The following is an 11,290-nucleotide window of genomic DNA, read 5'->3' as shown; positions in this document are numbered from 1 at the left end:
CTGGGCATGGTGGCGCGTGCCTGTAGTCCCAGCTACTCAGGAGGCTGAGGCAGGAGAATTGCTTGAACCCAGGAGGCGGAGGTTGCGGTGAGCTGAGATTGCGCCATTGCACTCCAGCCTGGGTAACATGAGCGAAACTCCGTCTCCAAAAAAAAAAAAATAATAATAATATACCAAGGAACAAAATAGATAAAGTTCTGGCCTCATGAAGCTTACTTTGTTTTTCTTTTTTTTTTTGAGACGGAATTTCACTCTGTCACCCAGGCTAGAGTGCAATGGCGCAATCTCAGCTCACTGCAACCTCCACTCCTGGGTTCAAGCAATTCTCCCGCCTCAGCCTCCCATGTAGTTGGGACAACAGGCATATGCCACCATGCCCAGCTAATTTTTTTATTTTTAGTAGAGATAGGGTTTAGCCATGTTGGCCAGGCTAGTCTCAAACTTCTGACCTCAGGTGATGTGCCCACCTTGGCCTCCTAAAGTGCTGGGATTACAGGCACGAGCCACCATACTTGGTCTGTGCTCAACATTTCACATATACTGACTCAATCTTGATACTATGAGTACTACTACCAAGCCCATTTTACAGAAATTGAGGCTGAGGGAGGCTAAATGACTTCCTCAAGGTCACACGGGTAGGTGGGACCAGGGTTCAAACCAAGGCATCCACATCCTCCCCACCATGCCATGTTACCACTAGGATGCCAGTTCCAGGGGGACACAAACCACTTTCTCTGGCTTGTTCTTTGCTTTGTCCCTGGTTTTGGCTCTACAGGCCATCAATAAATGGTGGCTGTTATGCAGTAGGTTTAAAGGAGGCTGAGTTCCCCTCCAGGCACCAGTCAGGGCAATGACCTCAAGACCTCCTCTCTTGCAGGTAAGATGCCAGGATAGTTGCAACTTCTTTTACATTCATTGTCACACCCCAGGAGCCCCCTGAGCCAAATGGGACTTAGCAAAGGAGTCCTACAGTTGAGGAGGGAGAAGGAGGATGCAAGCCCATGGGCAGCTTCCTGGGGACAGCATAGACAGGAGGCATCCACCTGCCGGCTAGAGGCCAGAGTCCAGTTAGCCATTGTGCAGATGGGGCCGCTGAGGCCAGACAGGCCCAAAGGCACACAGCCAGGCGAGGTGAACTGGACCCAAAAGAGGAGATACAGGAGCTGGCATGGGAGGAGGTCAAAGCAAGAGGGCCAGGTTGCAAAGCATGGAAGACCCAGAAAATGTGCAGACAGCCCCAGTCAGAGCTGGGAATGCGCGTGGAACCCAAAATCCAGCCCCCGTTGCCAGATAGTGACCTCCGAGACTTAGAGGCACACAGCACCGCGTCGTCAGACTTCGAACTTGCGCCTTCGACCCCAGCCAGGACATTCCCTCAGCCCCAGCCCTGCCCGACGGCCCCACTCACACAGCCCCGTTCCGGAAGCCCTTAAGCATGGCCAACGCAGCGTGGTAGCGGCGCTTGCGCAGCAGTGCGTTGACGGCCACGAGTAGAACCCGCAGCTGCGGCGGGGCTGCCATAGCGGGGGCTGCGCGTGGGGTCAGGGTGCGGAGCTGGAGGTGCACTGACAGCCAGGGATTCCAGCTGCAGCGCCCACAGCCCCCGGCTGCGCCGCTGCGTCCTGGTGTCTACAGGCTGTGCCTGCCGTCACTCATGCATGGAGAGCCAATCAGAGAGTGTACGTGTCTCAGGGGTCAATAGCACTCATCGCGATAGTTGTCTGACTGGACGAGAACAAAAGCTTATAACCAATCACAGTGGGCTCCGCCCGATTCCGAGAAGGTCGCTCGCACTATTTGTCGAATCAGAAGGCATTTTCTCTTGGGCCATGTTACGTTCCCGAGTAGGTTTGAAAGGAGACAGGTACTTGGAAGGAGGACTCCTGAAAAAGGGGTCGCCCTGCTTAGATCTGGGATGAGCGACAGGTGGTGATACAGAGAGGAGCAGTGCCCCATCTTTACGCGAGACAGTTCTGACTGGGGTAGCCGTGACCACAGCGATCTTCTCAGAGTGTCAGTCACATGGTCCCTCAATGGCTTCCATGTATGTATGTATGTATGTATGTATGTACGTTTTGAGACACAGCCTCGCTCTGTCGCCCAGGCTGGAGTGCAGTGGCATGATCTTGGCTCAGTGAAACCTCCCCCCCGTGTCTCCCCCCCACCTCGGTTCAAGCGATTCTCCTGCTTCAGCCTCCCAAGTAGCTGGAACTACAGGCCTCCACCACTATGCCAGGCTTATTTTTGTTTTAGTAGAGATGGGGTTTCACCATGTTGGCCAGGCTACTCTCAAACTCCTGACCTCAGGTGATCCACCCGCCTCGGCCTCCCAAAGTGCTGGCAGCCGGCTTCAATTTATTCTTTGAATCCAAACTCCTCCCCAAGGCCTAAGAGAGAAGACCTCCTGTAATCTGGTCCTGTCTCCCTCTCTGATCCCATGTTTCACCACTTGCCATCTCACTCCGCCCCAGCCAAAACGGCTTCCTTTCTGTTCCTTGGGCCAAGAACCCTTCTATCTCAGGGTCTTTGCACTTGCTTTTTCCCTTCCTGGTATTCACCATCCTGGGTTCTTCCCATGACAGGCTTCTTCTCATCCGTCAGGTTGCAGCTCAAATGCTACCTCATCAGAGAAACTTTCCAAGACATCCAATCTGAAGTAGAACTGTCCACTCTGACTCATTACACTGGTTCTTTTTTTTTTTTTTTTTTTGAGACAGAGTCACACTCTGTTGCCCAGGCTGGAGTGCAGTGGCGTGATCTCAGCTTACTGCAACCTCCACCTCCTGGGTTCAAGCGATTCTTCTGCCTCAGCCACCAGAGTAGCTGGGACTACAGTCACATGTCACCACCCCTGGCTAATTTTGGTATTTTTAGTAGAGACAGGGTTTCACCATATTGGCCAGGCTGGTCTTGAACTGCTGACCTCGTGATCTGCCCATCTTGGCCTCCCAAGGTGCTGAGATTACAGGCATGAGTCACCACGCTTGACCACCATGTTCTTATGTGTTGTTTTCTTTCATAGAACTTTTTACCCTTTGGACTTATTTGTTTGATATGTGTTCATTGTCCATTGCTCTTGCCAAACTATAAATTCTATGAAGGAAGAAATCTTGTTTGTCTTGTTTTCTGCTGTAACCCCAGCACCGGGCACCGGGTGGGTACTCAACACTTGTTTGTCGAAGCAATATACCGTTTTGAGTTGTCACCTTCCAGAGCATTGATGGGTGACATTAGCATGATGTCACTGTGTGGAGTTGTCACTGAATAACAGCTACATGTTGAGGGGTGGCTGTGACTTGTGAGGGTGTCCCCTGGTACTTGGGCCATATGATATTTACCTGTGATATTATTGCCTTGGTGTCAGAGGACAATTTCACAGGTCAATGAAGGAGGGAGTTGTGCTGGGCCTATTTTGTCTCTGAAAGTGGGTTTTCTGGGGTTCTTCTAATTTTTAAATTTTTTTTTTTTTAAGGTGGGGTTTCACCATGATGGCCGGGCTGGTCTTGAACTCCCGACCTCAGGTGATCCACCCACCTCGGCCTCCCAAAGTGCTAGGATTACAGGCGTGAGCCACAGCGCCCAGCCCTGGGGTTCTTCTTTTGTAATGGTAGACTACTTTCTTCGGTTAATCCTTCCTTGAAGATAATGACTATGTTAGACAATATATTAAAATATCCTCTTAAAAACACTGAAGTTCCGGCCGGTCGTGGGGGCTCACACCTGTAATCCCAGCACTTTGAGAGGTCAAGGCAGGCGGATCACTTGAGGCCAGGAGTTCGAGAGCAACCTGGCCAGCATGATGAAACCCTGTATCTAAAAAATTATAAAAAACAAAACAAAACACTGAAGTTCTGCCAGGTGCGGTGGCTCATGTCTGTAATCCCTGCACTTTGGGAAGCCAAGGTAGATGCATCTCTTGAGCCCAGGAGTTCGAGACAAGCCTGGGAAACATGGTGAAAACCTGTCTCTACTAAAAATACAAAAATTAGTCAGGCATGGCGGCACACATTTGTAGTCCCAACTACAAGTTTGGGAGGATCACCTGAGCCTGGGGAGGTCAAGTCTGTGGTAAGCAGTGATCACACCACTGCGCTCCAGCCTAGGCTAGAGTGAGATTCTATATCAAACAAATAAATAAACTGAAGTGCTTAAAAGTATGAGGAATGCTCAGGCCAATTATGGAAAGAAAGCTGGTAACCAGATGGTTAACAGGATTAGGATATTGGCACACCAAGGCCACATATGACATGAGGGTATTTACCAATATTAAACCTGTGAGTTTCGGTTTGTCAACCTGTAGGGTTAATATAAAAAAAGTCATGCCCAGTGTTTGCTCTAAGTTTCTTGGACCTTGGGAACTAAAGTTATCTTTTCTTTGGCAGTAAGCCCTGGGCATTAGGAGCTCATGATGACCCTGGCTTATGTCCGAGGAGCCGGGAATCTGGCCAATTCCCGTCTCTTTGAGAACCGTAAACAAAGCCAAGGATTGCTGTTACATAATGATAATGTTCGTGAGAGACAAGACAAAGAGCAGCTGGTGTTTACTATAACCTAAGTTAAACTGCAACATATAAAATATAGACAAAAACCAAAGAAAGACGGAAAGAGGAAAAAAGAGAGGAAGAGAAAGATTGCGGAGAGCTGTAACTCGCGCCTTGCCCGTGCTGCTGTAATGCCGGTGCTGAAAAAAGAGGGAGAGAGAGACGAAAAGATTGCTTAAAGTTCTAACTTGCGTTTTGCCCGTGCTGCTGTAATGCCGATGCTGAGGAGAGGGAGAGAGAGAGAGACAAAGAGATTGCTGAGAGCTGTGACTTGCGCTTTGCCCGTGCTGCTGTAATGCCGGTGCTGAAAAGAGAGTGCTTAAAGTTCTGACTTGCGTTTTGCCCGTGCTGCTGTAACGCGGGTGCCGAGTGTCCGGACGGACGGTCTCTAGGTATGTCCCTTTTGTAAATAGAATCCTCTTCTTTTACCTATAAACTTTTGTAACTAAAATTCTTTTCCTTTACCTATAACCTTCTGTAAATAAAATTCTCTTCTTTTACCTTTTTATTCTCGGCTTGGTGTTTTCTTCTCGCGAACCTGCCTCCAAATTATAAATCCGAGCTCGGTATCATTCCTGTTCTTAGTAACAGAACACAACCACACAGGACAAGAAGAACACAAGTGAAAATCCAGGGCCTCCCAAGGTGGTGAGCCATATACCAGATCTCCTCACAGTAGGCTGAGCCCCCAAGGGGTGTTGCCCTCAAGTCTAAAGTGAAATGAATCCACTTTGCAACCCACACCATTGGCCCCATGGAACTACGGAAAAGGCTGCCTTAGTACTGAGCAGAACAGTTGAAGGAGCAGGAAAGAGGATTTCTTTTTTAAAGCTCTTCCTTAGGAAGTTGTGATTATTGATGAGTGTTTTTGTACCCTAGGGAATAGAGCATGGTATAACAGATCAAGAAAGCTCAGGCTGGGCAAAGTGGCTCACGCCTGTAATCCTGCACTTTGGCAGGTCAAGGTGGGCAGATCACGAGGTCAGGAGATTGTGACCGTCCTGGCCAACATGGTGAAACCTCGTCTCTACTAAAATACAAAAATTAGCTGGGCATGGTGGCATATGCCTATAATTCTAGCTACTTGGGAGACTGAGGCAGGAGAGTCACTTGAACTTGGGAGGTGGAGGTTGTGGTGAGCCAAGATTACGCCATTACACTCCAGCCTGGGTGACAGAGAGAGACTTAGTCTCAAAAAAAAAAAAAAAAAATCCCCAAAACCCAAACAAAACAAAAACCTATCTTGAAAAAGGCACATATATCTTCGGCTTCAGGAAACCACCAAGTAAACCAAGATCACGCCACTGCACTCCAGCCTGGGCCACAGAGCGAGACTGCGAGACTCCATCTAAAAAAAAAAAAATCAAGATGAATGCAGATTTCAGGTACTGTAATTCACAGACATGAATTCTTTTTAAAAATTCTGCACACAAAATTTAAAACTTAAACATCACTATTGGGAGCAGAAAACCATTTAATGGCAGATTTGAAAAGGAACCAAACAGAACTTCTAGAAATCTATTACACTGCTCCCATGAAGAGTCAGTCAGTAAGTCCTGACACATGGCCAGCATTAAGAGAAGGTGCTGGGAAACTATTTGGTTTGGTGCCTTCTTCCTGGGTGCTCTCTTTTGCTAAGCCCTTTCTCACATGGATAAATAAATCTCTGCCCTCAAGAAGAGCATGCTAAGGGTAAGGAGTTGCGAAAATGGAGACACCTGGCGGCCTTTTAAATTTTAGGTAACTCTGAGTTCCTCAGGCCAGAGCCTGTTTGTTTACCTTTGCCCAGCGAGTACTGACAGAGAGTAGAGTACTGAGCACTGCCTGTGTGCCAGGGATTGTTTCCTGAGTGCTTTTTTTTTGTTTGAGATGGAGTCTTGCTCTGTTTCCCAGGATGGAGTGCAGTGTGGCATGATCTTGGCTCACTGCAACCTCCCCCTCACAGGTTCAAGCCATTCTCCTGCCTCAGCCTCCCAAGTAACTGGGATTAAGGCACCCATCACCACGCCTGGCTAATTTTTGTATTTTTAGTAGAGATGAGGTTTTACCATGTTGGCCAGGGTGGTCTTGAATTCCTGACCTTAGGTGATCTGCCCACCTGGGTCTCTCAAAGTGCTGGGATTACAGGCATGAGTCACCACGGCCTGCCCTAATCTCATCACCTTTTTTTTTTTTTTTTTTTNAAGATGGGGTTTCACCATGATGGCCAGGCTGGTCTTGAACTCCTGACCTCAGGTGATCCATCCACCTTGGCCTCCCAAAGTGCTAGGATTACAGGCATGAGCCACCGCGCCTGGCCTATCTCATCTTCTTATAAGAACACCAGTTGTATTGGACCTCATTTAACCTTAATTTGCTCTTTTTAATTTTTTATTTTATTTTATTTTTTTAAAATTTGAGATGGAGTTTCACTCTGTCACCCAGGCTGGAGTGCAGTGGCATGATCTCAGCTCACTGCATCCTCCACCTCCTGAGATCAAGTGATTCTCCTGCCTCAGCCTCCAGAGTAGCTGGAACCACAGGTCAGTGCCACCATGCCCAGCTAATTTTTGTATTTTTAGTAGAGACAGTGTTTCACGATGTTGGCCAGGCTGGTCTTGAACTCCTAACCTTAGGTGATCCACCACACCACTGTGTCTGGCCTCTTTTTTTTTTTTTTTGAAGCAGAATCTTGCTCTGTTATCCAGGCTGGAGTGCAGTGGTGTGTCTGCCTCCTGGGATCAAGTGATTCTCCAGCCTCAGCCTCCCGAGTAGCTGGAATTACAGGCGCCCACCACCATGCCCAGCTAATTTTTGTATTTTTAGTAGAGACGGGGTTTCACCATGTTGACCAGGATGGTCTAGATCTCTTGACCTCGTGATCCATCCACCTTGGCCTCCCAAAGTGCTGGGATTACAGGCATGAGCCACTGCACCCAACCCCTTAATCAGCTCTTTAAAGACCCTATCTCTGAAGACAGTTACATTCTGAGGTACTAGGGGCTAGGACGTCAACTTATGAATTTAGTGGGGGAGACACAATTCAATCCATGACAACCACATCCTTTACTGCTTCCTACCAACACCAACCAACCCAACAAGACATCAGGAGCCAGCATTGCCTTGTGTGTTGGCACATTCTTCCGCTTGCAGCTGGGAGTTTGACTGAAGCATGAGATTATCCCCTCCCCATAGAGAAGTTAACTTTTCCGGGGTGGGTCAAACACTCACTGTGGAGGGGGACATTGGACAGTTCCCACTCTCCCTCTTCCCGGCTTGACCCTTTGCCTGGAATTACTACATTACCCCCAGGAGTCTCTAAGCTGTGATTGGATTCTGTTTGGTGCCAACTAGGTAGCCCCAAGGGAATGGGACATAGGACTGATAAGTGTTTGGTAGATGAAGAGGTGGCAGTAAGGAGTGGGAAGTTTGTAGCAGGGGCAGCCTGACTGGGGAGCCTGCTGGGGGTGGACTCTACCTCCCTGAAACTCATTCATAGTCGTTCCATAGGCCAAGCCTTCAGTCAAGCATCTCCCAGGTTGCCTCTGTGCCAAGCCCTGGGGGTCCAATGTGTGTGTGTGTGTGTGTGTGTGTGTGTTGTTGTTGTTGTTGTTGTTGTTGTTTTGAGATGAAGTCTTGCTCTGTAGCCCAGAGCTCAGCTGCAAGTAGCTGGGACTACAGGAAGGCTACAGGCATATGTAGTCCATATCTTAGCTCGCTGCAGCCTCTGCCTCCTGGGTTCAAGCGATTCTCCTGCCTCAGTCTCCTAAGTAGCTGGAATTATAGGCATGTACCACCACGCCTGGCTAATTTTTGTATTTTTAGTAGAGACAGGTTTCACCATGTTGGCCAGGCTAGTCTCGAACTCCTGACCTCAGGTTATCCACCCACATTGGCCTCCCAAAGTGCTGGGATTACAGACTTGAGCCACCGCGCCTAGCCAGACTCCAGTTGCTCCAGGCGTTTCAGCAGCAGAGAACAGCATGTGCAAAGGCTGCAGAGCATATGAAAGTCTACTCGAGTGCATATGCACGTGGTGGTATGGAAATATATGGAAAGCTGCCAAGGCTTGTGTTGGTGAATCTTTTACTGTCCAGTGTCTCTCATCACCCTCAGAATAAAACCTCCACCCTCCTGTGGTCCAGTCCCTCTGTCCATCCTCATCTCCCTCTACCCATACATCACTTATGACCCTTGGCTGCCCCTTTACAGTTCTAGGTTTCCTTTCATTTTGGCCTCAGGCCCTTTGCACTTGCTGATCTCTCTGCCTTTGTGTCCTCTTTCCACATCGCTAACTCCAGCTCTTTTCTTAGGTCCACCTCCTCAGACAGGCTCCCCCTGACCACTCTGTCTAAAGTAGCTTCCCCTCATTCCAGAAAAAATGTATTTAAAATCATAGAAAATTTCTCTCCTTCCCTCTCTCTCCTTTTTCCTTGTTTACAGCCCATCTCACCTAGCTAGACTGAGACTCCATGAAGGCAAGTATTTTTGTCTTTGGGTTCATGCCTACATCCCCAGCATCTAGAACGGTATCTAGCACACAGTAGGTGCTCAACAAATATTTTGAAAGTAATCAAATATATGTGAATGTATTCATTTCTTATTTGAATAATGAAACAAAATCAGGCCAGGCATGGTGGCTCATGCCTGTAATCTCCGTACTCTGGTAACCCGAGGCAGGCGGATTGCTTGAGCTCAGGAGTTCGAGACTGGCCTGGCCAATATGGTGAAATCCTGTCTCTACTAAAAATACAAAAATTAGCTAGGTGTGATGGTGGGCACGAAAATTTCTTGAACCTGGGAGGCGGAGGTTGCAGTGAGCAGAGATGGGCCATTGCACTCCAGCCTGGTGACACAGCATGACTGTCTCAAAAAACAACAAATAATAAATAAATCAATAAATAAAACAAAAACAGACTAGGTATACTTTGCAGGCTTTGGTGATGTAAACAAACCAACAAAGAATAGTTACATTGAGAAACCTGCAGGGGAGAGAAGAGAATCTGAGGCCATTGGATCCGTGAGCATGTGAGAGACAGGGAGGAAGGAACCCAGGCTATATCTGCCTGCAAGGCAATGCAAGGGGGTGCTTACAGCTTGGGGTGTGCCCTGGGTCTTCAAGATTCCCAGGAAGGGAGGTAGGGTGTGGAGGCTTGGAGAAGAGAGGATTTTCTCTTTTTTTCTCTCTCTTTTTGTGGAGAATGGGGTCTCAATATGTTGCCCCGGCTGGTCTTGAACTCCTAGGTTCAAGCGATCCTCCACCCCCTGCCTCCCTAAATGCTGAGATGAAGGCTTGAGCCACTGCCCATGGCAGAGTGGGCTTTCTGTGGGGAATATTTGCTCAGGGCTCACTGTGCAGAGGGGGATGGGAAGGGAAACGGAGGTAACGGGGTGGCAGTGGTATGCATAGGAGTGGTGTTCAGGGATGTACAGGGAGTTCCCTGGTAGAAATGGGCCTTGAGAGCGTGAATAGGCAGAGAGTCTGTGAGGCTGTTCTGTGAAAGGGCTATATATACAAAGTGGCCCCCAAATGCCAAGGGAGCCAAAAAAACCAAGGAATGAGGCAGACAAATTCAGTTTGTCAGTGAAGGGTGTTTCAATGCGGGACCTTACAGGCAGGCATGGGCTTGGGCGGCAGCAAGACATGGAGATCCCTGCATCTGTTACTCCCAGACTCAGGGCTGATATTCCACAGGAAAAGAGTTTTAAGTGCTCTGTGCAAGACAATTAAAGGAACCTTTCAGAGCAGGCAGGAATGCTGTATATGTCATAGCTTATAATTTGTGCAATAACATCAGGTTGACTAGGGACAGTAAATAAAGTAGGAATCAGGAGCCATTCACAGGACTGGGGCTAATCAGAAGTCAACATGGGGGGTTAGCATCCAAGATGGAGTCACTTTTGCCTCTACAGAAACAGCCTGTCAGGAACAGTGGCTGGCAGGATTCCCCAAGGGGAAAGAAACTTCAAAAAAACAGTTTAAAAAAAATTGGCCAGGCATGGTGGCTCATGCCTGCAATCCCAGCACTTTGGAAGGCCAAGGTGGGTGGATCACCTGAAATCAGGAGTTCAAGACCAGCCTGGCCAACATGGTGAAACCCCATCTCTACTAAAAATACAAAAATTAGCCAGGCATGCTGGTGCCTGCCTGTAGTCCCAGCTACTCAGGAGGCTGAGGCAGGAGAATCACTTGAATTTGGGAGGTGGAGGTTGCAGTGAGCCGAGATCTCGTCGTTGCACTCCAGCTTGGGAGACAAAAGCAAGACTTTGTCTCAAAAAAAAAAAAAAATTGTAGTTCAGAGGTCTCAAGCTCCTGGGCTCATGCAGTCCTCCTGCCATGGCTTCCCAGAGTGCTAGGATTAGGGCCATGAAACACCATGCCCAGCTGTGAACAAATATATATATTTTTTGACATGGAGTCTCATTCTGTTGCCAGGCTGGAGTACAATGATGAGATCTCGGAGTATCTGGGATTTCAGGCACACGCCACCATGTCCAGATAATTTTTGTATTTTTAGTAGAGACAGGGTTTCACCATGTTAGCCAGGATGGTCTTGATCTCCTGACCTCGTGATCTGTCGGCCTACCAAAGTGCTGGGATTATAGGCGTGAGCCACCATGCCCAGACAAACAAATAATTTTTAATTATAGGATTTATATAGTGAATAGAAGAAAATGAAAATTGTGATTTTTAAAATTTATTTAGCTGAGGCTAAAATAGGTAAAATCAATGCATGCATTTTTTAAAAAATTAAAAAAAAATTTTTTCT

The 11,290-nt window shown here is 48.0% G+C and overlaps 1 protein-coding gene across 1 annotated transcript in view; it reads right to left on the bottom strand.

The window, feature by feature from the left end:
- PXMP4 (peroxisomal membrane protein 4) overlaps positions 1-1,640 on the bottom strand; it is a 21,399-nt gene extending 19,759 nt beyond the window's left edge. Inside the window, exon 1 of the mRNA XM_017514111.2 lies at positions 1,409-1,640. Coding sequence (XP_017369600.1) covers positions 1,409-1,521 — 113 coding nt within the window. The 5' untranslated portion in view covers positions 1,522-1,640. The remainder of the gene's footprint in view (positions 1-1,408) is intronic.
- Between the last annotated feature and the right edge of the window lie 9,650 nt (positions 1,641-11,290).

Source organism: Cebus imitator, unplaced genomic scaffold (genome assembly GCF_001604975.1).
Source record: "Cebus imitator isolate Cc_AM_T3 unplaced genomic scaffold, Cebus_imitator-1.0 Scaffold18, whole genome shotgun sequence".
NCBI lineage: Eukaryota > Metazoa > Chordata > Mammalia > Primates > Cebidae > Cebus > Cebus imitator.
The sequence above is the reverse complement of the archived record's forward strand: the minus strand, read 5'-3'. Positions and strand labels throughout refer to the sequence as shown.